At 41.9% G+C, this 27,669-nt stretch overlaps 2 protein-coding genes across 3 annotated transcripts in view; one reads left to right on the top strand and one right to left on the bottom strand.

Moving 5' to 3' along the window:
• The first annotated feature begins 481 nt into the window (after positions 1-481).
• NUP50 (nucleoporin 50) lies at positions 482-13,626 on the top strand. Its single transcript, XM_082279857.1, has 8 exons — positions 482-706; positions 3,291-3,369; positions 4,482-4,565; positions 7,554-7,749; positions 9,254-9,913; positions 11,139-11,217; positions 12,249-12,367; positions 13,053-13,626. Exons 2-8 carry the CDS (start codon positions 3,301-3,303, stop codon positions 13,253-13,255), a joined length of 1,410 nt encoding a protein of 469 aa, XP_082135983.1. The 5' UTR covers positions 482-706; positions 3,291-3,300; the 3' UTR covers positions 13,256-13,626.
• An 8,842-nt stretch (positions 13,627-22,468) lies between these two features.
• The window catches only part of KIAA0930, a 93,825-nt gene continuing 88,624 nt past the window's right edge, over positions 22,469-27,669 (bottom strand). For both annotated transcript variants that reach the window (XM_082280847.1, XM_082280846.1), the window contains exon 10: positions 22,469-27,289. In XM_082280847.1, coding sequence (XP_082136973.1) covers positions 27,249-27,289 — 41 coding nt within the window. In that variant the 3' untranslated portion in view covers positions 22,469-27,248. The remainder of the gene's footprint in view (positions 27,290-27,669) is intronic.

Below are 27,669 nucleotides of genomic sequence, written 5' to 3' on the forward strand. Positions count from 1 at the left end.
GGAAGCAGGGAAGAGGAAGCAGGGCCGAGCAGCAGGATAGCCCATGACAGCCCAGGGCACGGCCGCCCCTCAGCCGCCCGGAGGCGCTTCCCATGTTGGAAATGATTAATTATGTAATTTAGAAGCAGTGAACATTATTTTGATAAAAATGTATGAATAGGTGAGAAAGTTTTTATCAGCGTCTGTGTGGAGGCCAAAGTTTTGTCAGGCACCCACAAAAGGCTCCTGGCCAAGGATTTAGTGTCAGCCCGACTCGCTGACACTAAAAGACGACGTTGGGGGGTTTATTTTTCCCGACCATTTCGGAGAGTTTGGTAAGACCGCGGCTTGCGCCGGAAGCCACGTGACGCACGGCTCGAACGGCGCCTCCCTTCCCTCGCAGCGGCCTTTGGGGCGCCCCCCCGCAGCCGCCGGCGGTACTGCACCTCCCGGCCCCGCCCCGCTGCCCCCGCCGGGCGCACGCGCGGTGCGGGCAGGCGCGGGACGGCGGCGGCGGACGCGGCGTTCCTGGTTTGGCTCCCACCGAGCCCCGTCCCCCGTGGACACAGCGGGGGCGGTCGGGCCGGGCGGCATCGGGGATTGTGGGGGCACAGTGGGGGATGCTGAGTGTGCCCCGGGGCCGCGCAGCCTACGAGTAGACCCCGCCTCCTGCCCGCCGCAGCCTCGGCCCCGCAGCGCGGCGGGAGAGAACCGCCCGCCCGAGCGGGTGAGTCCCGCGGGGGGGTGGGAGGGGTAACCGGGCATGAGCGAGACCCGCACACGGGGGTACGGGGTGGGGATGGAGGGAGCGGGGCGGCGGCGGGGGTTTGGGGGCCTCGCACCGGTGCAGGTTCATAGGGTTCGGAACGCGCGGAGGGGTCTGTGAGGTGTGCGGGGAACGTGCGGCGTCCCCGGAACGGAGGGAGCGGAGCCGGGAGTCAAAGCAGAACAGCAGCTCCACGGGGGCGCGGGGTGGCCACGGCAGCATCCGGCTTCCGCTTCCTCCCGCCGGAACCGCGGCGACACCGCCGGGGCCCGGCACCCGGCTCCGCTCCCTCCAGCACCGCGGGGGCTCCGGCCCCTCGGTATTCCGGTGATGCTGCCCTTGCAAATCTCCAACTAAGCCTCGCTCGCAAACGGCTGCGTTAAATAGGGCAGTGAAGTTCCTGGGCGGATCTCTGTAGGTCAGCAAAGCATCTATGTTGTGTTATTTTTAAACAAGAAGAGCTTGTTAATCGAACAAGAGTTAGGCTGGATATCAGGAAAAGGTTCTTCCCCTAGAGGGTGCTGGGGCACTGAACAGGCTCCCCAGGGAATGGGCACGGCCCCAAGGCTGCCAGAGCTCCAGGAGCGTTTGGACACCGCTCTCAGGCACAGGGTGGGATTGTTGGGGTGTCTGTGCAGGGCCAGGAGCTGGACTCAGTGATCCATGTGGGTCCCTTCCAACTCAGGATATTCTGTGGTTCTTTGATATGTTTCTCAGAATACTTCCATCTCAGCCTGTTCAGAGCTTGTGTTCCTAAAACTTCGAGAAGTTTGTGAACACCAACCAGATGTGGGTTTGTGTTGGTTCTTGTTTCACGGGATAGAATATACATCAGGTTCTCTGGTTAGATTCATGTTAGATTAATGTGTGCTAGATCCTCTACAGTGCTTTTGTAGAGAAACTGTGTAAACACAGGTGGGTGCAGCGAACGTGGAGCCCAGGTTGAAAAGGTTTTCCCTCTTTTGGTGGGGGACAGGCTTGGTAGTTAATGTGCTCTTTAAATAACTCAAATATTTAATTTAATAATAAAATGAATAAATTTAAATAATGTAATACTACATTATATGCTTAATATATGCAGAATATATATACAGAATACTTTTATTTATTATAAGTTTAAAATTAAAATGTATTACATAATATAATATATTCTGTATAAAAATAAAGTAATGAAACAATTATTTAAATAAATGTGACTTTAAAATAACTTCTTTTTTAGCTTTTCAATGGGTTAGATTGAAATAGTCTCCCAGGGATCAAGCAAGGACATCTACTTTCAAGACAGTGTGGATTAGGGCATTTAAATATGTATACACAAGCCAATCTTTGTCTCTCTACTTAGAAGCTCTAGTAACCTGACCTTATTTGTGATGTGTGTCAGACAAAATTCAGGACCTGGATGTGTGATTTCCAAGACTGCTGTGCTGCTGGATTTACTGTTCTAAAACATTTCAACATCTAAACAAGATACTCTGTAACAATGTATTGCTACAATTTCAGGCTCTGAAATTCAGCTATTTTGGATTTTTTTTTCCTTTTTTTCTGGGCAGGTCTTAATCACAAACCCAAGGGGGTTTTTGGAAGAATTTTAATTTTTGTGCTTGCTTGAGATTTAAATTGCAATGAAACTACATATTTCCTTTGGAAAGTTTTCATATTTAGTGTCAGAAGATATGACCATAGTTAGTAAAAAAACCTCTTTTTTCACATAAAATTCCAGTAGTGTGATTGCTTACCAGGTTTTTTAGATTGAACCCAGCTACCATGTTTTTTTTCTTTGGTTTTATACACAGCTGATAAGTTGTACTTTAGTAAAATGGGACTCAGAACTGTTACAGATACTACTTCCCCAAAGCTGATTTTGCTTTACATCACAGAGAAAACCAGCAAAATGATGATTTGTCTGCTTACAGTAATTGCTTTAAAATCCATGGTATGACCTATGTGTCCTTTGTAGGAAAACCAATCTGATTTATTTGTAATTTTTCTCAAATTTCAAATTAGTAATGGCCTACCAATCCCATTTTTTAAAGGAGAGCATTGTCTTCAGTCTTAATCAAGCTCTCTGCCCAATTGATTCACTGGGTCCTCATCAGTATTTATTTTAGACATTATAAAGCAATTTACTTTTTTCTTGCTGCTTACATGGGTATCCTGAGGTGGCAATGTGGAGTGGAATATGGAATGTTTCAGCCACAGCTTTAGGGTTTTTGTAGCCCTTCAGAATGAGAGTGTATGAGTTATGGTTCTGAAAGGAATTTTTCCAGCTGCTGAAGGAAACTTGTCACATAACTGAACTGCACATTTCTATTGTTGCTTTAATTTAAGATTGAATATGGCTGATCACCACAACTTTAATCTCAAGTGCTGCTGATTGTTTTTGCCACAACACTTGGTTTTCAGTTGTCATTCCAATCTTGACCTGCTTCTACAAGAACTGCAATTCCTGTTTTTTTTTCTAAGAATACAAATTGAAGATCACTGCTGCTTAGAATTTAATTTCTGTGTAATTCTTTCTAGGATTTTTTTTTTTTCTTCCACTTAGGTGGGGGAAAATGGCAAAGAGAATTGCAGAGAAGGAACTGACTGACCGAAACTGGGACCAGGAGGATGAAGCTGAAGAGGTAAACTACGCATTAGTTCCCCCCTACACACCCCTGGAGGTAGTAGAGTTGCTGTTTACATGTGCTGTGTATCTTGTTCGTAAAACCTACACTAAAACTGGTCAAAAGTGTAGCAATTAGCGATAATTTTATAGAAGTTAATTTTTAAATTTTTTTTTTTATAAAACTTGCAGTTTTGCAGACCATATGGCAAAGCAGCTTTTAAAAGTTAAAATTACATCCGTGGTTCTGGAGAAAGGAACTTCATGTTTCTAGAGGGAACCTCAGGTTTGTTAAAATGCTTTTGGACTCTTCAAATGTGTGATAGGAATTTATTTAATTGACAGGAAAACCAGGTTTGATTTTTGGAGATAAATGCTCTTCATGCCTCCAGTATTTTTTTGGAGGGTCAGTAATAGTTAATTTCAGAACTATGTTAATTTTAGCTGAATGCCCGCACACAGCCAGAGGAATTAGGCAAATAGCTCAAGTGGTATGTTTAACCTGATTGTAAAAAGAGATTTTCGCCTTTAATGTCTCACACTTCCTTATGGCTCATGTTTAAACAAACTGGTTTAGTTTTTGTCCGAATGAAAGTGTTAAATGCTTAGGCCTGTAAATGTAGGAGACAAAACTGACTCTTTCAGGAATTTGAGTATAAGAAAACTTAATTTCCTTATTTGTTGCAGGGAGCCATTAGCTCCTACTGAGCCATAAGCTGCCTTTGCTAAGTTTGAACTACAGCAGGCTGCAGGAGGTTTCCTTAGAGCCTACATCTCCATATATCTGCTGCAAACTGTGGATTACTGGCAGATTCCCTTTGGCAGAGAGAGCTTAGAGCTGTGTTTAAAAAAAGCAAAGCAAAACTTACATTATTTGTTGTAATAAAATGGAGATAGCACAAAGAGAAATATATTGCAGAACAAGAAAGAGTTTTCCAAGTATCAACTCACATTCAGGTCACTGGCAAGCTAATAGATGGTGCTGTATTTTTGGGGTGGGTTGGTTTTTAACTTCTTCCCTTGTTTGTTTGGGAGCAGTGTTAGAGTTGTGTTCAAAACCTGATCTTGGCTGTCCCTTCATGTTGTGCATTTTGAGAATTCTAGTAATGATTCCATAACTTCCTCTTAAAGGTGGGAACATTCTCTGTGGCAAGTGAAGAGGTCCTGAAGAACAGAGCTATTAAAAAAGCAAAGCGCCGAAACATTGGGTCAGAGGTAATGTAGTCACTGAACATGAGTGCTGGAGATTTACTCAGTTACAAAATACAACATCATGCTCAGGATTTTACTTACTTAGGTTTGTAGTGATGCTGAATATCATTTCAACTCACCAGCTCAGATGTGCACATGAACTTTGGCTGTACTGTACCATGCCAAGAATAAGGCTAAGGCAAAAAAAGGATAAAAGTTTGACTGGGTGAGGAGGGTGTTCTTGCATATTTTCGAAGTAAAAATAAAGAGCAGTTCGGACGCAGTTTTGTTTACAAATGGGTAAAATAGCATTTTTACTACTTCCATTTTTTTACAGAGATGGAAGTATGGAAATGCAAAGTTACTGGTTATCCATACTGGAGGGCTGGAGGATGTCTCAGAAGCTGTATTTGTATAGACATCCTTTGAACAGGGCGTGCATCATGTTAGAAATAGGCCTGGAGTTTTACCTGTTACGTAGATTGCTTTAGGTTTGGATGGGACTAGGCACAGTTAAGAGCTAGACAGTCTTCTATGCTTTTGATTTTCCTTCTGCAGTCCAAGCACTGTAAATGAGGAAGCTGCCTTAGCCCACTAATGCTTTGAGTAGTTTTAGCCACAAATGTGGTAGAGGATACAGTTAAATAAAGGATTGTACTGGAAAGAAGTGATGCAAGACATAAACTACAACTTGAGAAGGAGACATTTGGGGCAAATGGAATAGGAAAAACAGAACAGTATGAGAAAGAGGACCAGATGTGTTGTAGAAACGGTTGTAGAAATAGTCAGGAGACTGGGAGGAGGCTGTTAGAGCTGGTAGAAGGGCCTGGTGTACTTCAACCCCAGCTGACAACTAAGGACCATGCAGCCCCTCACTCACTCTTCCTCCTAGCGGGATGAGGAGGCAAATCAGAAAAAAGGATAAAAACCCTGGGTTGAGGTAAGAACAGTTTAATGATTGAAATATAATGATGATGATGATAAGGGAACCAACAAAAAGAGAAAGAGATATACCCCAAGAAGAATCAGTGATGCACAGGACAGTTGCCCACTACCCGCTGACCTCAGCCCATCGCCAAGCAGTGATCAGCTGCTCCCAGCCAACCCACGCTCCTCCCCTCCCAGTTTCTGTGCTGGCCATGACATTCTGTGTTATGGAATATCCCTTTGGCTAGTTCAGATCAGTGTCCTGGTCATGCTCCTTCTCAGCTCCTTGTGTCCTGCTCACTGGCAGAGCATGAGACACTGAGAAGTCCTTGATTGCAGTGAGCCCTGCTCAGCACCAAGTAAAACATCCTTGTGTTATCAACATTTTTCTCACCCTGAATCCAAACCACACCACTGTACCAGCTACTAGGGAGAAAATTAAACCCTATCCCAGCTAAAACCAGGACAACAGGCTGGACAAAGTCTAAAATGCAGAAGAGATGACAGGACAGCTGAGGTTGCGTAAGAAACCTGTGAAATAGTTACAAAAACATGAACTTGAAACTAACTGATGTTCCCACATGGAGCAGGCAGAATGCTGCAGTGAAAAAGACTGCAGTTTAACTGGAATGTCCAGAGAGAGAGGTGGGACTGACCAGAGAGAGACAAAATAAAAATGCCTACCTAGTAATGAGGAGCAGAGGACTGCACTGGAAAAGATAGCACAAAAGGAAGCAAAAAGACCCATACCCACAAGGTCACATACTGGAATACAGCTAAAATTGACAAGCTTTGCCATTTCTTCAGTGGCAAAAGCAGATGAAACTTGGAAGCAGTTCTCCTCTGATGGTTTTCCAGAGAAACTGAAAGTTCACTTCCAGTAGTAAAAGTTCATTACCTCCAAAGACCTAGAAGTGGCAGTGTGTTGCTATTTGGGAGAGACGAGGGTAGACAACCTGGTGTGCCACGACCTTCCTAGAGTGTCCTGCAAGGAACAATTCTTCCAGGAGTGGTCTCTGGCTTCCCTGGGCAACAAGTGATTTCACCAAGTGTAGTGATTTCTCAGCTACAAGTGATTTCAGCTCTTGTGATTCAGCTCGTTGTGAAATTACCCAAGGCGAACTTGGGGACAGAGAGACAGGAGCCTCGTATAGCAGTTCCACAGAGGTGGCTTTTATTGTCCAGCAGCCCCTGTGAAGGGGAGGCCAGGGACAAGAACTCCCTGTTGAGGGGCAGAAACAGGGGGCTTTTATGGGAAAGGCAGGGCTTGGGGTAGAAACCAGCTAGCCAACTGGGTACAGGCTATTACCATAGAGAAACAAGGCATGCTGGGGGTGGTTCACTTTCTCGCCATGACCGGGAGGAAGGTTGCTTATCTCTGGGGAAAGTCTTTTTGCCCTCAGGCCTCTCTGCTCCAAGGAAGTGCAGAGGGCTCTCACGCCAAGGGCTCCCAGCCCTCCACAGCAGGGCTTTATTTGCATGTTAATCATACTTTGTCTTTTAGAAACATGTAAGAAACTATACCATGAACTAATATTGTTGCAAAGACAGTGGTCAGAACTGGGTAATGAAAAGGCTGCAGAGATAGATATTTTGTGATCAAGTACAGTCTGTCTTTGCATCTTCCATCAGTCACATTGGAATATTTTGGGTAAATCACAGAGGTTTCATAGGTGACTCCAGAGTAATGAGTGGATTGAAGTATTGGGCTCTTGATTGCCATTGTAAATGCTAAAAGTTGTTGAAAATAAACCTGAAATTCCTGTGTAATTATTTAAAGAAAACAAGACGCTGTGAATGTCTAATAAGTAGTCAAACACGTCCACAGCTCTGAACAACTTCCATGTATCCACATCCTAGACCCAGTTTATTTTCATACCAAACATCTGAGTCTTTTAAAAACAGTAGCAGTGTGTATCATAAGGAAGCCGTTAATTTTGTTTGCATAGCTGACACAGTAATGCATGGAATGACACGCTGAACTGGGGAAAAATAAACTGAGGATATCAGGAATAGTAAGTGGGGGTAGGATTTGTGTGGAGAAGATGTATGTAACTGGTTGTCTCTCTTCTTTTCTCTGCCCAGTCTGAAAGTGGAGGAGCTTTTAAAGGGTTTAAAGGCTTTATATTGCCTTCTGGAAAAGGCGGAGGTGGCTTCAGTGGATTCGGGAATGGTGCAGGAATAAAGCCTTTAGAAGGGCTATCTAATGGAAGCAGTAGTGTCTCTGGTACTCCTCCTTTCAGCAGTTTGAAGGGTGCCTCCGAAACACAATCAGCATTTGGTAAGTTTTAAATAAGCATACATATTTATCAACCTTCATGACCTTCAGTCATAAAATCTGTAGGGTTATTTTAGTAGGGAAAAAAACACATTTAGACCATCCTGTAGTTGTGTTTTAAGGTTTTGAGACTTTAGACCTCTTTGTAAGATTTCTTAAGAAGATTTTACAGTGCTGGAGGGACAAGTTTTCAAATGCATGCAGTTTAAAGAGGTGGCAGCTAAATTCATATTTCTTATACTGGAGGTAAAAGTTTTGTAGGCACAGATGGAAATGGAAGGCGCTGGCATAAGGCAATCTGCAAAAGGTGTAAAGCATCTGGTAACATGTTCCAGTTAAATAGTTGTCCCAGTTCTTTGAATTTCAGTAAAAAATACATGCTGCATAGCTAAAGTCTTCATCTTTTTTCCTTGTACATCTGATGTTGCAGACAGTCTTACTGGAATCTTATCTGTTACAGTTATACCTACATTTTAAGCATTTGAAATACTTTGGCAAGTTGAGCTCTCATGCATTGGAATTCCCTGAGAAATACTAGTTCTGTCCCTTTGTGTTGGAGATGCAGAGATGTTAACCCTGCCACCACAGAATTTTGGAGTCACCATGCCGTAGAATAGAAATGGTGGAGTTTGAAGTTTAGAGTAACTGAGATTTCAGTGAGCTTGAATAAATTAAGGGAAACTTAATTTATGTTAAGAAATATATTCAATGAGACTTTTTCCAGTTTGCTTCTTAGGTTTTTTTATATGAAAGTGCTCAAAAGCATGTAAAATCATGGGCTAGTGCACTCAGGGTGGTTTAAAGCACAAATGGAAAGAGATAAGTTGAGTATTTCGATTTAACAAGTGTTATAACTTGCTAAAGTTGTAAGATTTTTGTAAGATTTTGAAGGTTTTGGCAATATATAAAACATGTATTTTTTTGATGTTCTGTACAAGATGTCTTTGGATTTTTTTTTTTTAATACACCAGTGTCCTCCATCTACTTTGTCTATCCCTAACTTACTCGTCTAAGCTTAAAACTTGGGTCTGCTCACTGGCATGGCAGTACCTGGGGCACAGTGTGGTGACCCAAAAGAAGAAGCTCAGCTGAGTAAGGATAAGTGATTTGATTAAGAAATATTGAGCATGTAAGTTAGACTTTTAAGAGAGCTGTGCTTTCTGGGGAAAAAAGAAGGTTCTAAGCCACATTTCTTACTAGGTCAGCAAAGCATCTGTATTGTTTTGTTGTGTTATTTTTTAAAATCAGAGCTTATTAACCAAACGTATTAAGTTGGATATCAGGAGAAAGTTCTTTCCCCAGAGGGTGCTCAGGCTCTGAACAGGCTCCCCTGGGAATGGTCACAGCCCCAAGGCTGCCAGAGCTCTGGGATCGTTTGGACAACACTCTCAGGCAGAGGGTGGGATTGTTGGGGTGTGTGTGCAGGGCCAGGAGCTGGACTCAATGATCCATGTGGGTCCCTTCCAACTCAGGATATTCTGTAATTCTGTGATTTTTCTTGTAACAGGATCCCCAATGTCAAATGGTCCCACTGCTGCTGTGTTTGCTGAGAAAAAGGCCGTGAGCCCAAGAGCCAATGGTGGCAGCCAGCCCTGCTCATCTGGCAGCGCCTTGAGTGTGGCACATGGCTCTGGCACCTACCACAAACAGCTGGCTGCTCTCAACTGCTCTGTGTGTGACTGGATAGTGAAGCATGTTAACACCAACCCCCTGTGCGACCTGACCCCCATCTTCAGGGACTACGAGCAGTATTTGGCAAGCATTGAGCAGCAGCATGGAGGCAGCAGTGACAGTGGCTCTGAGAATGAAAGCAGCAAGACCCCTGGCCCACGGGCTGTTCCTGCATTTGGGAGTTCAAAGCTCCAGCAAGGCTCCACATTTTTGTTAAACAACAAAACCGAGGATACCTCAGACAAAAAACCTCAATCTGCATCAGAAAAAAGAGACCCATCGTTAGGAGCTACGTCAACTGTCTCGTTTAATTTTGGCAAGAGTGTTGACAGTTCTGTTTTGGGTTCCCTTGGTTCAGGAACACTTAGTAGTTTCTCATTGTCTCCTGGGAATTCAGGTTTGTTTGGAAAAGACGCAAACCAGGCTAAGTCTGTCACTGCAGCATCCACCAGTTTATTGGAAGCTCAGACAGACAGTGGCAATAGTGATGATAAAGGTAAATTCTATGTGTTTCTGTTGTAGTTATTTTAATGGTCAGCTGTGAGTGTATGTGACTTAAGAATACTATAAAAATGCAATATTGCATTGATCATGATCATGGCCTGGTGTAGTGACAGAGGAAGTTTGGGTTGGTTATCAGGGAAAGGTTCTTCCCCCAGAGGGTGCTGGGGCACTGAACAGGCTCCCCTGGGAATGGCCCCAAGGCTGCCAGAGCTCCAGGAATGTTTGGACAACGCTCTCAGACACAGGGTGGGATTGTTGGGGTGTCTGTGTAGGATCAGGAGCTGGACTCAATGATCCTGGTGGGTCCCTTCCAACTCAGGAAATTCTATATTCTGTGATCATCATTATTCTTGAATTTGAAAGTGCAGAATTATACTCCGAACTGGAGATCCCAGCCTTATGTAAGCAACACTAAAAGTATGTGCTTATCAAGACTTAGATATTTCTGTCAGATTTATACATTCTGTAATGTAATATATAATATCATCCTTTTTCTGAGGACAGGATTTGAACTGGTGAAATTTAAAGCAGCTGGTGTGTTCATCTTTGAGCCGGCTGGACTTCTTAATCCTACTGCTTTTCCTAGTAGGTTTATCAAGAGATCCCTGCAGTAAAAAGCATGAGAAACAGAACAATTTAGTCCATTTGACTGAATAGATTGTAAAGCAAACAAAGTTACATAGTACCTGGCAGCTTTACTCTGCTCTTTACCTGTGCTGGTTACAGTAGGCTGATAGAAATCCCAGTAGCTGAGGGGCTGGAAAGGCATAATCTGCCACTCTCTCTTGTCTGTCATTCTGCAACTTAATTCCCTTCCCCCAAAGTAAACTTGGCTCTTGGAAGTATTTATTGTGCTTTACTTGAACCCATTTGTGGAGCATATTTGAAATGTGAAAACTGTTTCTGTTCAAACAGGAGGTTTTGACTTACTAAGCTTTATATTTTTGGGGCTTGATTGTTTGGTATGGATTGGGTATTTTCATCACATATATACTGAAGGTGAGGATGAAGTTGCTTTAAGAGCTGAATGAAAAGCAAGTAAAACTTTTTTTCTGTAGCTGAAGCTGCTGCAGAGTTCATGTGGACTGAAAGGTGTTCTGGCTGTCACTGACTGGCCACATGTGTCCATGTCAACCATGGTGGGCATAAGGGACTTCTAATACAGTACCAAAATCTGTGCTCACAACATTAACATTATTAAAACTTTCTTTGTAAAGGAGGGGAAGAGGAGGAAGAAGAGCCACCAAAAGTCATTGTTAATGAAATAAAAGAAGATGATGCTTTCTACTCAAAGAAGTAGGTGACTTTAACTTGGAAAATAAAATTAATACCTGCATATTGCTATTCTTCACCACTGCAGTGCATAATTAATGATACGTTTGTGACTTCCTAATTAATAAACTTGTTAGGAGTCCACACAGAATATGAACTCCTAAAAAAACTTAATTATAGGCAGGGATGTGTAAGATCTTACTAAAATTCTTCTGTATCTTGTACACAACTCTAATAGTTTGTGTTGTACATGTGATCAGCTTTTTTACAACTGAAGATGTTTCTGCCTGCATCAGGTTTTGTACAGTTAAATTGCAAGGCCTGTACCACAGAAATCATGTACTGTACTGCTGGAAAATCCATCAGATAGATATGCATAGCCTAAAATAAGACTCTTCCATTGGAAAATGCTGATTATTATTATTATTATATAAAGCAGTGAACAAGTTGCGCTTTTAAGCTCAAAATGAAACTAGCTCTACTAGAAGCAGTTTTTCTAATCATGTTCAGTAGTCCAAGTAATTGCATGTCTGCTTGACACTCAGCACAGAACTTGTCCTGCTACAAAAAGCCATTAGCTTTATCTGAAAGAAAGTGTGTGCTACTTTATTAAAATGGCATTAGGTTAGAGCTTCAGTTAGAGCTTCACTTAAAAAATGTTTATAAATTGTACATTAAAGTCCTATTACAACTTCAGAATGATACAGCGAATTCTTCTGGCTTTCTAATTAGTGTTTTTTAAAAGTAGCCTACATTTATTGCTCCTCACAGACCCTGAGTACAGGTTGCTGTGCCTTTTACTTTTCCCTGAAAGTAATGCATTTATCATTTCAATACTGAAAGAAATAATTCACTTTCTCTTTGAGCTGCCAGTGCTGTCCATTAGCACATGAAACAAGGTCAAGAATAATAAAGATTTATGTTACTCACAGCATGTTAACTCTTGATTATTGTTACTGTGAGTCAGATGGATACCTGTATTTGGAAGATATCTTTTTATTTCATCTCTACATGGCTGCACAAACAAGGATTTTGGATTTATTTTTTCTCCACAGGTGCAAACTGTTCTACAAAAAGGATAATGAATTTAAAGAAAAAGGCGTAGGAACATTACACTTAAAACCAGCAGGAAATGAAAAAACTCAACTCTTAGTACGAGCCGACACCAATTTAGGTAAGTACATTTCTCCCAGTAACAAGTCTTGATGTCAAAATTCCTTGCTAAGCATTAGGATTTTTCTGTCTTTTTTACACAGCATTAACAGACACAATTAGTGAAAACCTTTCTAGGTTTTTTTTCCTGAATAGTTTAGAATACTGACAAACACTTGGATGCCTCTAGTGAGCATTACAAAAGAGAGCACATGAAGCAGTGCAAGAAGTAAAGGTTGTGGTGTATGTTTGGGGATACAAAGTACCTGTTTTACCCTGGTTTGTCCAGGTTAACATGTCTGTCTGTATCAGAACATTTTGCTTTGCATATGAACTGCGTCTGGTGGTCAGAATGAGTAACTTGGCATAAACTAAGCACTGTGACTGGATTCCTCATTTGCTGCTTCTCCCTTGTCCCCTTCCCTTTCTCCTGTGTGTCCCTACTATCATTTGATATTCAGTTTCCTCCATTTAAAAAAGAAGGATGCAGTATTTGCAGAGATTTTCTCATTTCTAGTGAGGAAAGAAATCTGAGAACAATGGCCATGAACGGATGCTATGGGAAGAAGACCAACATACACGATGTTTCTGAATTGCCTTCCTTCCAAACGCCACCCTAAATCTCTAGTTCGTACCTATACTAACACTGTATTGCAGTAAAAGCTAGAAAATGACTAATTGTAATTTTTTCCCCTCCTCATATGCAGGAAATATACTGTTGAATGTTCTAATTCCACCTAAGATGCCATGTACAAGAACTGGAAAAAACAATGTTCTTATAGTTTGTGTTCCTAATCCACCGATTGATGAGAAGAATCCAGCTGTTCCTGTCACTATGCTAATAAGGGTGAAAACAAGTGAGGATGCAGATGAATTGCACAAAATCTTACTGGAGAAAAAGGAGGCTTAAATAAGTTGCAGTCCATAATTTGAGGAATTATTGCCAAACTGCTGCTGCTCTTTTTTTTCCCCCTAACTTCACTTGAACATTTAATTCTTTACTCTGATATTAAGAACTGTTATAAGAATTCTGGAAAAATGATGTGAGGAAAAGCTAAACTAGCTAATAAAAGCTTTAATAGAACTCAAGTGTTGGACTGTGCTCCCTCATTTTCAGTATCTAAATGCAGGACCTCTTCTGGATAAAGCACATGGATGTAAATCCAAGCATATGCTTTTAGCACCAGTCGACCAAATGGACAGAAATCCAAGTACAAAAACATGGTACCAGAGCTTCCTCACAGACAATGCAATACAATGCAACCACCTCCTCTTTTGAGAAGGGAGGATGTTCAAGTTTACCTGTTGAAACTGTTTCTAGACTGCAGATTTTTAATTGGTCTGTTGTATTCTGGTGAGACTGACTTTTCAGACTCGGTGACAATACTGCACCCCACCAGTAATGATCTACATTGTGCTGTGTCTGTACCCTTGCAGACCCACGTGCTTTCAGGACTCAGAAACTGCAGATATTTAAAAGAGAATTTGCTTGGGTAGTCTTGTTGACAGTAGTGGTTCCGAGAGAGGAACTGTCAGTTCTGTTCTTACTGTAGCAACAAATGAATGATGTGCAATATAGTACAAGCAGACAACTGGAAGACAGTTTTATCTTGGACACTCTGGCATCCCCTGGCTTCTGACAGGTCAGAGGCAAAGGGTTGTAACATGGTCCTTCCGAGGTGTTTGTCCCTAGTCCTGAAACCTGGCCGGGGCAGAGCTGGACTTGCTGCTTTGGTCCTGCTGCTGGTACTTTGCTGGAGAGAGCTCTTCCCACCAACAAACTTCAGGACTTTTATAGACCTTTCTGTTGCCTGTGGCCCTTGCCAGGAGACACATACACAAGGGTGTCTGTCAGTATGTATTCTTCCATGTGGTAAAGCTTCAACGCTGTGCTGCACTGCATTAAATAAAACAGCGGAGTGCAGCTTTGGCACAAGCTTTCTGTTGCATGTAGGGGGCACGGGGTAATTTGTAAACATAGTTTTCAGCTGTGTTAAAATTAATCAGATGGCAATAATTTGGGGATCAGAACATTCATTCTGGTCTTGGTTTCCCACAACTTTGTCAGGCTGTGTTTGGTGGTTTAATCCTTTTCTTTTTTTCAAATGTTTGCTGTAAACTCCTTCCCTAGTAACTTTTTCTACTTTGCTTCCAACTCTGCTAGGACTTCTCCAGGAGCTTGATGTTAGTATGAAACTTGAACTGCTCTCAGATGTGTTGCACTGACTAGCTCTGGCAAGATGGAACAAACGTACTGTTTTGTCTCTGGAAAAACAGAGGAAAAACCTCTGACACAGAGGAAAAACCCTTTTCCTTAAAAAAAGTCGGTGTGACACAATTCATATAGGGGACCTGGAAATCCAGCACAGTGGCATCCTGTGGGCTGGGAGCAAGGAATAACACCATTTGAGGAGGTGCAGCACATCTCACCTGCCCCCCTTGCTCTGGGGGGTCACAAATGGCTGCCTCTAGGCCTAATTCACTGCACAGTTCAGGTTATGGCCTTTTTTCCCCTCTTCATTAAAAGGAGGAAAATCTTGATTTTATCTATAGCCCTGTTGACCAAAGTTCCAAAACAAAGGCCTTTGCTCACATTTCAGCCATGCTTGGTCTACAGGAATTGCATTTTTAACACTGGAGTGTGAAGGGAGCTTAGATGCCATTTGAGATATTTGAAAAATAAACTGGTGCCTTTTGGGGTTTCTTTTTGCATCTGGCTAAGTTCTTAAACCATTAAAAGTCAGTGACATTGCTTTCCTCAAAATAAGATGCTTTTTTAAAAAAAAACCGTCTTGCTGCTACCTTAATTGGAGGTCCAAAGCTGACACGGTGTATCTAAATGTGTATGAATGAAAAGCAGAACGTTGCCTAACAGTTTAGTCCAGGCTCTGTTTAGTCCAAGGGCTCAGTTAATTTTGCATTTGTCTTTTGACTAATGTCTTAACCCTGTCTCTGTGCAGAAAGGTTTATAGAGCTTTCGTTATGCATCCCATAAAGAACAGCTCTGTCTATAAATGCTTGGGCTTGTCTTTGCTTACTTCAAAAAGCTCATGGATTTGGAACTGTTCCTTCATCCATAGAAACGTGGACAAACAAACTGAACTTAACACTTGTTTCCTTATGCTTTGCCTCTGAAGAGGGGCAGCTGTGGGGTTTTGCACGCATGGATGTGGCCCAATTCAGACAGTACATCTCAGGCCTCTTTCAAAGGAGAGGGCACAAAGAAAAAAGAAGTAGAAGAATAATAAATTGTGTTGGAAAGAATTAAACCTTCCCCTAGGCATGAGTCCTGAAGTTCAGCAAGTAACACCTGAATTCTTCAGTGCATGTATCTAATCAGTAGAACCAGGGGAAGGTAAAAAACTGGGATGTCACCTTCATTAGAATGTCAAATATATGCATAAACATACAATTTTGAACATTTTACATCGGGAAAATTGCCTCTAAAAGAACAGGGAAGAATTTCCCTGCAAGTCAGATTTTAATCAACATCTATTCATGGGGACTGTATCATTATGTGGACTATGAAGCAGGAAAAGTCAGTCACACACTGACATACTTGGTGCTCAGGTATAAAGCACAGCCCTTTCCCAGCACTGTTAGAAATTTTTGATGATGCTTCAGTTTCTGTTTAAGAAATATTAAAATGCTGTAAAAGGCCAGAGATTGTTACATAGAAATAAAGGCCTTAAATGAAAAAGCAAAGTTCATGGAGTGCACAGACATCAGTGTACTGCTGCCTTCATAACAGACTGGCACATGCTATCCAAGGAAAGAATTTTGATCAGAATTCCAACTCAAGGAGGCATTCCTATGTTTTGGTTGGTAATGTATTTAACAGCTGGATATCAGACACCTGATATTAAAGATGCGAGTTTCTGCCCGCATTTGTGTTAATGCCTTTGCTGTTCCAGCTACATGTAGATGTTGCAGTGTCTTATCCATTCCTCCTCCTCCTCTAATTTTGAAGTTTCAGCTGGAAAATATACATCTCTGCTTCTTTTAATTCTCAGAATAATTTCTAAGGGAGATTATTACAATTGGCTTGAATTTTATTTTAAAATATTAAATTGCAATATTCAAGTTTTAGTTTTTTGGGGTTTTGGTTTTTTTTTTTTGTTTGGTTTGGTTTTTTGTTGGTTTGTTGGGTATTTTTTTTGCAATGTACTCAAAATTACCTATTTTGGAGGACAACAGTGTGTTCCTTGAACCCCTTTTGGGTGATGGATGTGAAAGTTTAAATTAAATTTACAGTTCAAATGAACATACTGTAGAACATAAACCAATCAGGAGGTTTGCTTTGCTATTAAAACTGAAGTTCAGCTCCCTTTGCAGCACTGTAACATTTAAAATGTCATTAAAGACTTTCTTTCTGATGCCTTAACTTACTTGCATTTAATAAAATTTTGTAGCTGATGCCTGTGTGCAGAAATTAAATGACATTAAACAATGTAAAGTGGCATGAGCTAGTCTAAATCCAATGAAGATGCTGAATGTGATGATCTGTTAGTTGTTAGTAGATTTCAAAATGCTCTGAATTTTTCAGTGGATCCGTAAGTTTTACATAACATGTATATTAATGTTTTCATTAGTTCTGATACACTGAGGACATGTACAAAAATCCATGGAAAATGTGAATAAATGAATGGAAGAATAATTTGCCTTGTGTGAATCGAGTGTATAACATTGCATTAATAAAATGAATTGTATAACAAGTTGCTTGCAGGTGAACTCCTGCCTAGAAAATCCTGCTGTTAAAGGATCTGAAGACAGCTGCACCCCTGAGCACTGACCTCGCCACTGCGCAATTTGTTTGGCCTGTGCCATAGCCAGTGTTCCATGCAGGCCTCATCAGCTGGTAGCTGCCTTCTGCATTGAGAACACTTTGCTCTGAGCACCTAGTGAGTCTTGCTTGCCTTATAATATACAACTTTATTGTCACCTGCCTATGGCTTTTATCAGCCCTTAACACTCATGGTAGTTTCCTCCAACAGTCTTGAAACAACATTTGTACAGTTTTGCCACCCCATAACTTCCACTGTTGCACCCAGCTTTCTATAGGCCTCACACCTACTTTAGTTTGGTTTTAAACTGAAGGATTCTTAACACTGAATTCCCCAGCAGCTTTTGCAGCCTTTCCAAGCCTGCCAAGAGATAACCCATTATTTTAGCAGGATGCTTGCCACAGTGCCTATCTTACTGTGTTCCTGCTTCCTTCTTTGTTCCTACCGGGATAGTCTGTGAGCTTATGACTGAACTTGACAACCACTGCATTTGAGGTTCCTAGTCTCAAATAATCCAGTTTGTATGACTTTGTCCAAGCCAAACTTCTTGCTATTACAGAAAAGGGTAAGCAACAGAAAAGGGTAAGCACTCTCACCGGGACAGTGTATACTTCAAAGAAGGAATAGTGTGTGTGGAGCAGCATGACTCCTCTCCTAGGAGGAAATGAGAAGGGGTTTGCAGGTTTGGGCTGGAGTAGAGTTAAATTTCTTCCCACTAGCTGGTAGTGGCTGTGTTTTAGATTTGTGCTGGAACAGTCCTCATAACACAGAGATGTTTTAGTTAGTGCTGAGCAGGGCACACACAGAGCCAAGGCCTTTCCTGCTCCTCTCCCACTCTACCAGCAAGGGACTGGGGGACACAAGGACATGGGAGGGAACATGGCTGGGACAGCTTTTCCCAGCTGGTCACAGGCACATACTAGACTATATGGTGTCATGTTTAGCATATAGAGCTGGAGGGAGATGGAGGGAGACATTTGGAGTGATTGTGTTTGCCTTCCCAAGTCACAGTTGTGTATCATGGAGTCCAGCTTCCCTGGGATGGCTGAGCACCTGCCTGCCCATGGGAAGTGGAGGATGAATCCCCTGTTTGGCTTTGCTTGTGTGCATGGCTTTTGCTTTTCCTGTCAAACTGTCTTTATCTCAACCCACCAGTTTTCCCACTCTCATCCTTTTAACCACCCCCATCTCACCAGGGGGAGGAGTGAAGGGCTGAGCTGCTGCCTGGGGCTAAACCATGAGAAGGCTGTGCATGTGTGTCACTGGCTAGAAAATACTGATGGCAAGAAGTACATTTTAATCATGATACAAACAATGCTTCAACAGACAAGTTACCTGCTGTAATAAACCTCATGCTAAAGACAAAACTGAAAGTGAATGCAGAGCAAGAGCCAGCCAAGGAACTCTGGGTACCATCTTTGCACAAGGCAGGACATGTGAAGGTGTGAACAAGTTCAAAGTTTGGACAACAGCTTTGGTAAAATATTTGCTTCATTGGAAGTTTGTAAGAGACTAGACAACTAAAGTTGAGGTGGAAAAAAGCAACAAACTGCTCTGAATATTCAGGAGGTGATGGCTGGAGGGCAAACCACTGCACAAGCTACAGTATATTACTGTGAGCACATGAAGATGAGTTGCATGAAATATAGCAGTAGCACAAAGGAACCAAAGGCTGTACAGGATGAATAAAGAAATAGCAGCAGAATTACACTGTCTGAAGTAGTCAATGTACTTATCCCAGTTTCTGTTAGGTTTGTGTATTTTTTTAGGTATCACACTTGTTTAGAAATTCTTATTTGCTTATGAGCATTCTGTATATGGATATTTATTTTGATTACAGTCAAAATTGATTATAATACAAATAAATACCCATAATAATCAGTTTATTGGGTACTACTGTTAGGGACATCATAACCTTTTCTGAGAGGTAACTCAGAAATTCATCATCTCTGGAAGTCTGCGGAGGCTTCAAAGATATGAACAGAATTTTCTTGTTCAGGCAGTACCACTGAGGAAAAAGTGTGACTTTAGTTTACTACCTTACAGCATGGATGACATAATACACTATAAATTTTTTTGTCTGAACTATGGTTGATGCTGTATCTGGAGCCCTACCTGGACTGGTGGGCACTTGGGGCATTCTACTCACCTGCAAATAGCAATTCTGTTGATGGCAATTACAAGGAAAGCTTGCAGATGGCTTCTTCATTGTAAAAAAAAAAAAAAAAAACCACTGAAAAGAAAATGGTGGTTTACATACCAAACTTACTTACTTTGGCAGTTTACGAAATCTGTTTTTCCTTACCTTTACAGTGAAGTCAGGAATGACACCTGTGCTGATCTCCTGTGGTGGGCAGGGTAACCACAGACACCCATAGCAGGAAGCATGGCATTCCCAACTCTTGCTGAGAAGGAAGCTTGAATAGTAATTACTCTTCTTGCTCCTTGATGATACATCTATCACTATTTTTCAAAAGAGAACCTAGTCTGACACTTGCAGTGATGAAAGAGTAGGTTCTGGCGACCCTCTCATCCTTCAGGAGCAAAGGAAAGCCTCTAGACTTGGTGCAGGCTTAAAGCATTCACTATTTCCAGTAGGGTTTAGATGAACAGAATGATTGCATCGGAATTAAAGGCTGAGTGTGGGAATTCAAAAGGCCTGTAGACTTGTAAACTGCTTTTGCTGAATCTCCACAGCAATATTGCTCCAGCAGGAAAAGCAGAACTGTAATCATAACCACATTTTAACGTCTGGGGGAGATGGGAGGCAGAAGAGCACGGGGTGAGTCAGCACACATTGTGAAATTCTGATTCATGAATCACCAGAATCACCCACATGTTGGCATAAACAGGTAACAGGGAAAACCTTAGTGCAGCTGTAACTAACAAGACAAGCTTTTTTGTAGTGTAGGTACTCTTCATTGAGCTGTGCAGGAAGACTTGGTATTTCAGAAAATTATCAGCCAGCTCCATTCATTTCAACAAAGGTTTAAAACTGTTCATTCCCATTTTCCTTGAAAGAGTTTATTTGAAGTGAATTCAGGAACATGCAGTTTAACTACCTGCACACTTACTATTCATACATTTATGTCATTACCTCAAGTTCACCCATGTAACAGCAGCAGCTCCAGCAGAATGCTCACACTGCCCAGGAAGCTTCTGCAGTGGCCTCATCTGCTTTGCTGAACAGGCACATCCTTGTCCTCTCCGACCTCTCCCACTCGTATCATGTTCCACCCAGGAGATTTTGCCTAAAAATCCTTCTTTCTGTGCAGGTGCCATGAGGTACACATGTGTGAAGGTCCAAAGACAGCTGTGTGGCAGGTCAACTTTATCTTCTGCAGTGGAAGAGCATGTGCCTCACATAAGTAAATCCTGTTTGTGCACACAAACCCTTGTGTGTCTTGTCTAAACAAGAGTGGATCATCTTACCTTAGTTTTCATACCACCTCAGTCAACATTAACCCTACTAGGAAAAGCCAACTAGTTTGTCTTGGCGAAGAGTTTCCTGGCACAATGAAGCATAAATTACTTATTTCTGACATTTGAAATGACTTATTTCTGAGTACTTATTTCTGACAAGAAAGTCACTAGATCCCACACCTCTGTGAGGAACCAGGCTGGGGACAGAGTTTGAATTAACTCATATTTTCCTTGATGTATTTTAATGTCTTCTTTACTGAGGAGCATCAGCCCCTCCCAGATTCTCATCTACACTGTTAATGGAAAATCAGACCCATATTCTTCCTGCATTTTACTCCTTTGCTTTCTGCAAAGTTTCAATTACAAGTTTCAGGAACAACACACTTCTGAGAAGAGTACACAAGTAACTGTTTGCTAACAAAGATGGCTAGTTTTCCTTTAATCTCCAAAGTGTGATTTTACTTTGTAAAAGCAGACCTCAATGATAAACTTCTGTGCCAAGCAATATTAGGGTATTTCTTGGGAGGATCTCTCCAGGTGTGGCCAGGCAGGACACAACACTCCAGGACAAAAGAACATGAGTTAACTTGGCTGCCCAAAGCAGGGACATTATAGAGCAAGATATATTTCCACACTGTTAATCCTGTATTTGTATTTTAGTATATTGAAGAAATTAATTCAGTAAAGCTGGGAAAGCTCTTCAAATATGTACATGGCAGTCTTCTGTTCCCTCAGCATTTGGATTAAAAACCAAACCCCAAACCAGCAAACATTTTTCTGTCCAAACTCCTGAATGACTAATAAAGCAGGGGAGGTTTATTACCACCACTCGTGAGGTTCTGCTGTTCTTTACCTTTTGTACTGGTTTAAATAATGCTTCTCCATTATGGCTGCTTCCAAAACCTTTCAACTTAAAGCATTCAAGGAAAAAAATCAGTTTGTTTCAAAGCCATATTTTAGTATTTCCCAACCAGCTAAGATTCCTGCCCAGTTGCATGTGCAGTCACAAAACAACATTGCCAACAATCTGCTCAAATATCCATGTAAAGAACTGAGACATCCTGCTCTTCTTAAGCTCTGTGTTATAATTCTCCCTAATATCTCACACGTTTCTGAGCTATCACACATGGCTTAGCATAAATGTTGTTACCTACCACATGGATTCATAAAACATCCTGGTCTGGGATTCTTTGAAATGGAATCCTCAGCACACCAACTCATGGAGATTGTTGGTAACATTTGTTCAAGGAGAGTTTAATTAATTTAGACAGAAAAATCCCCTGAAGGTTTATTTGACTGTGAAATGTTAGTCATAAAAATCAAGTGGAGAGGGAGGAGCCAGAGCCCTGCATGTCTGTAAGTCAAGGCAGATCCCTGCCAGTACACACAATTTAAGGCAGTGTAAACAGTGCAGATCTAAATGCAATCTCCTTTTCGTGACAATGCACAAACCCGCACTGAAGTTCTTCCTGAATTCATCAGGAAGAAACCATTACAGCCATCAGTCCTCACTATTATACACTGCACAAACATAAATGTTGATGACATAATCAAGTTTAGAACAAACCACAGATCAGTTTAGAAGGGTTGTTCTAAAGGCAGAAATTAAAAACTTTTGTAAACAAATTCAGGACTACGCTGACTTTTACCTTCTTTCCCCTTATCCAATGTCAAGTTGTCAGGGGCTGACCACTGAGAGGTTCCATAGCAGAATCAGAAGTTGGGCTTTCCTCCAAATGCAGTAAGAATGAAGAGCAATGAGGCGACTCTGCCTCATTAGTCTGGTATCTGGCAATGCCTACATGAGTGCCAGGGAGCACTATTCCACCACTGGTGCCAGCCACCAGAAAGGAATACATCCAAACTCCAACATCACCAGGTACAGTAGAGAGAAAACACCACTAATAGAGTTCATGGTCGTTAAAGAGGTCTGTTTATTTGCTGCAGGGTCCAACACTTTCTTCACTGCTGCCATAAGCAAAGTCAACTTTATTTTTGGTGCACAACATTCTCCTTGCTCTTTGTTCAAATGGCTCAGTACAGTGCCAGCACGATTTTCAACCCATCACCTTTTAAGCAACACCAATGATCGATGAGGCAAATAAAACCCAAACCATGCAACATGTGTTAGGCTGATAAAATTAGGCTGAGAATATTTATATATTTACACAGAGAACGTTCAACATTACAACCTGCTTGCAGACTTGTATTATCTTGACGAAGTATCCAAACAGCTACATTCTGGTGTAAAATACTCTTTTTGTTTCAGGTTTGGTGTAAAAGCTACTTACTTCACAATGCCTTTGACTGGATTCTACCGCACCTATTTTTGACACAGAATTTCTACACACCAGCACCACACACTTTCAGTCACACCTCACAGAATGTGTAAGGCATTTTCAGACATCTGATCGCTGTGAGCACAGGAAATCCACTTTCTAGAGCTTTCAGCCATGACCTTTGGAAACCATGAGAGTTTCAAACATAAAGGGTGAGTCCATAAGAGAGACACTGTTCTTCCAAGCACTATAAACTTGTCATTTCTTGACACTGCTACACACAACACAGATAGAATTTAAGACTAATAAATTATTTTCCTAAATAAAAATTTGTTCTTAAACCCCACTGGGTAACAACAGGGCTTAGGCACTTCTGAAGATTTTATCTATCTTTAATATGGAAGCTTCAGACTACAAACACAAGGGCAAGCAATCATTTCTAAAAGGAAAAAAATAATGACTGGCAAGAAGCAGGTCAATAGTCTAAGAGTGTAGTCTATTTCCCTGAACTCCACATCCATACAGAACTTCAGTGACCAGACAGGATTCTGCACATGAGGGTCTGCTGGAAGAAATCTGCCTGCAGGGCCAAGGACTTCACTGTCTAAATTATGAACATACTTTGGGAAAAACACGTTACTGTGAAAAGCCACCTGTGCAAATAATTCTCTTTTCTGGAGAGCACAACATGCCCAGAAATAGAAAACTGAGTAACAGCAATCCAGAGCCCAACATGCCCAAGCCTTGTAAACAGTGAAGACCGGGAAAATAAAAAGAGAAGGAACAGGGACCAACACAAACTGGATTAGCCAAGACAGATGAAAGGCTCATAGAGATTCTAAAAGCATCTTCTTTTAAAAGGAGATTTGGAATCCCCCTTGTCCTGGCTGGCAGTAAGAGAACATAATTTCATGTACATGGTGGTCTCTAAGGCAGAGCAATAATCAGCTAACAAAAAATCATTGATTTAAGAGCTTTCTTTTAAAAAAAAAAACAACAAGCTTTTTATACTGGTTAAATTGATAGCAGTGAAAAACTTGTTATGGGTGAAAAGATTCAAATCCTTGTATTTGATAATTTGATATCTATCAATATACAACATCTATGAAGAGCTCAAGTGGTAAGCCTTGATCTCCAGAGGGAGTGAATGGGCAGAAGGATGGAAGGAGTTAACTGAGCAATGACATATGATGGAATTCCAAAAAGAAATAAAGCTGTTCTGCAAAGTTTCCCAAATTTGTTAACCGAGCTGCATCTTCAAACATCAGCATAACTGATCAAAGTCACTGTGCCCCAACCATTAAGACACTGACGGCCAAACAGCCTTCAAGGCATTGCAGGACACGCCAGCTCCCTCTGCAGCAATTACTTAATGGCCAACAGGGGCTGAATCCAATTTACTGCTTAGGAGCTACAGAATTTAAATCCCTTCAAATTAATATGGTGAGAGGTTCTTACTAACATTCACTTTTCTTTTTTGATGTAGTGCAATAGAATGCTAAGGGTCCAGCTGTGCCATCCTGACTCAAGCAAAACTGATCAAATTCTCTGTCAATCTGTCCACACAAGGACAACCAATTATAATTTTCAGGGTTTGTTTAAAAGCAGAAAAAAATGTGGAATTTGATAACAGAAAGTGGGAACCACTGGCTACACATAAGAAGTCCAAGATAGTTGTTTAAAGAAGGAATAACTGAGAATCTGGCACATCTTTGCTTCCAAAAAGCACTATTGACATTCAGTAGACTTTTTGACCTCTATTTTCCATGGATGTCCATGAGGGCATACTTGTAGTCCTTTTCTACTAGAAAAGGAGAGTCTTCAACGTATCTATAGCATATCGCACTAGGAAGATACAAGAAATAAATTTACTTTTTTTAGGACATTACAGCCCTTCAAACACTAGACATCAAAATCCAACCATATACATGTAACAAAGCAGATGATACCTCCTGAACAACAGATGTAGGATCTAAAGTGTACCTTCCATAGCACTGCTTTTAAACTAATGCACTAGCTTAGAATCATTCCTCATTTGCTCTGAAATCTTACACAGCAAGATTTTCTCAGTCTTTCAAATCACACAAAATTAAACCACCTAAACATAATACACAACACCAAGGGAGCATTACAAATCCCTGTCCACTGAGAAGTGTTCAGGCACCTACCACTGAGGGTCCTATGTGGATACACTTCATTTTTACATTGTTCCTCCAGCTGCCTGACTGAAAGGTATCTATTGTCACGATCAGTACAAATGTGAACCCTCTCTCCCTTCCCTCTGCAACGAGCATTTAAAGGAAAACCAAGCACTGATTTGCCCAGTCCAGCAGTATGAAAGCACAGAGTAAGGAGCACACTGAGAAGCTTGTTTTCTAGCTGAGGAGTGGTTTAATTCTCAGCATGGGCAAAGAGAGAATATCTGTACCAACTGATGTCAGGCACACTACCTGGGGATCTCAGGTACCCACCCAGGCTGCCTGGCAAGTTCCTTGAGAGAGCACTTCAGCTGCTGAGTGAAGACTCCACCTCTCCCGGGGCTCAAGGAGAAAGCCTGGGGCAACCAGGTTAGATGGTAGAAACACCCTCACATACACACAAACCACTGGCAACATTCCAAGGTTGCAGCATGAAAAGTGGGTACGCTGGTAATGACAAAGGGAACGTTTTTCTAACGCCTTGCAACATATTTGAAGCCAACTGAAAACTAGTCAGCTGTCTCTGTCATACACTCATGCTGCCGGTTTAAGAAAGGCCACCACGCTGTGCTAAGGTGACAGCTTCCAGGCCTGGCCTCAAATACTGACAGACCTCCTTACCATGCCAGTCATCAGGCTGGGCTGAAAGGCAAATTTGGTCTGCCTTTATGCTGAAGTAGAGCTATTTCCATGGAATCTAGCCTGAGGAAAAAAAAAGCAGGAAGTTCTATTTGAGAGGTTAAGTCAAGATGCTACTGTGAGAGTAACAACAAAGCACTTGGGAAAGACCAGGTATGAGGGAGACAAAGATCCAGGCTCAGAGCACATGCCACAGCATCAGGTTTAGGTGCTCAGAGTCTGAAAAGTGACAAAAACGGCATCTTTGCTCTCACTCTGTGCGGGTGCTGGAGTCTGACGTGCCCCAAGAGACACGCCACCCCTCCCACTGTTGTGTGATCCTAAATAAACGTAAGTATGTACTGGCTCTCACATCAAAACAGACAGTCAGAGCACAGTAACCTCAGCATTCAATCATTTTGTTTTCAAATGTCAAGGACAGCAGTTTTGCTGTTTAGAGAGAGCTGCACTTCATGTGTAAACATAAGGCTGTTTTCCTGAGAGCTCCTGACACACAATTTTCAGACCTCCCACTATGCAATTTTTAGTCACTTTTCAGAACAGAATTATGTTTCCGTCTTTTGGATTTCAAGAAAGGTCTCTGTGCTTCAGCATATAACAACCAAAGATAGAAAATCCGGGCAAGCTGCCTGACCATAAAGCAGCTCCCATGCCCTCCTTGGCTACAAAGGGTACTGCAAGGACGAGTCTACAAACTCTCAAGTCCAGTGCATGCAGGAGGATGGGCTACTGGTAAGGTTTTAGGCCTTTGGAGACCGATTACAGTCTCCCATTTTTTCACTTTAGACTCAAACTGGTATTGACTCAGCCGAGAGAAAGGTAAGCAGCATTAGTACTGGAGATGAACCTCAGCTTTACTATAGCAGCACATTTTAGCCTTCTTTTCACTGGCTTGTTTTCTTAGCCAGTTCTTGAGGATGAAAATGTTGCTGTTCTTTGGTAGATACAGAAATCTGTCAGCAGAGTTCACCTCTCCTAACACTGACAGATGAAAAATGGGAACATTTTCAGCCTCTTTTAAGCTCTGACCTGACCTGCTGCACAAACCAAAACAGTGATGTATCTTTTTCCTTTTCCTCCCTTAGCAGGAAGTTGTTCTCTCCCCAACTCCGCTCCACACACACACGTGCACGCGCTCGCACACGGCTGATGAGATGAGCAGAGGGTATGGCCAGAGTCTATGGAGCGATGTCCAATAGCAAATCATTATGAAATTCTCAGAATGTTTCTCCCAAAGAATATAAAGTTTAACACATTCTGTACATATTGTTGGCTTCTTAGTTATAAAGTAAACACAGTAGCAAACTGTCCATAAAGTGTTGACTCAGTTTAAACACAGCCCCTTCTCATTTTATCTTGCTGAAAGTCCTCTTCCAGTCAGAAACACTCCAGTGATGTGGGCATTCGGTGTGTGACAGCAGAGGAAGGAAGAAAGAGGCACTTTTGATCGGCTGGTATTCCTGGACTTCCCTTTTTCCTGCGGAGGTCTATGTTCCTGACACTAGATGGTAGTGTTAGCACGGAAAACCGCTGTGGATAGGCACTTGGCAACAAGGCTCCAAGGCAGTGCCCGCTCTCTGCTATGTCATCAGGATTGGTTTCTGCCGCACTTCCAGGATATCTGGGCATGGGAGAGAAATAAAGAGACATAGTAAACTTAAGAGGCTTCTGAAAGCAGCCACAGTACCAGGAAGTACGGAGAACTGGAGATGTAAGAATGGACTGCGGCACAGCCCACCAGGAATCTAAAACATGACAAGTACGCAGCTTTGCCTGTTAAAATCTGAGTTAACCAGGATGCAGCTGGGAAGATCTGAGAGATGAGAAACTGCAAATATATCCCATCATGTGGAGAGGACAGCTGATCTACAATCATTTGTAATGGGATGAAGCAACATATGTTATACAGGGAGTGATTTTCCAGGGAAACAAGCGCAAGTGCCATTAACAAGAGCTGCTAAGGGGTTTTCGATTCTTTAAGGGAGAAATGCAGCATCCCCA

This window comes from Coloeus monedula (genome assembly GCF_965178545.1).
Source record: "Coloeus monedula genome assembly, chromosome: 4".
Classification (NCBI taxonomy): Eukaryota; Metazoa; Chordata; class Aves; order Passeriformes; family Corvidae; genus Coloeus; species Coloeus monedula.

Excerpts from the sequence above, each read along its gene's own strand:
- NUP50 (XM_082279857.1), top strand. The coding sequence starts at position 3,301 with ATGGCAAAGAGAATTGCAGAGAAGGAACTGACTGACCGAAACTGGGAC. Across the intron at positions 11,218-12,248 it reads GATGCTTTCTACTCAAAGAA|GTGCAAACTGTTCTACAAAA; the intron begins GTAGGTGACTTT and ends TTTTCTCCACAG. Across the intron at positions 12,368-13,052 it reads ACGAGCCGACACCAATTTAG|GAAATATACTGTTGAATGTT; the intron begins GTAAGTACATTT and ends CCTCATATGCAG.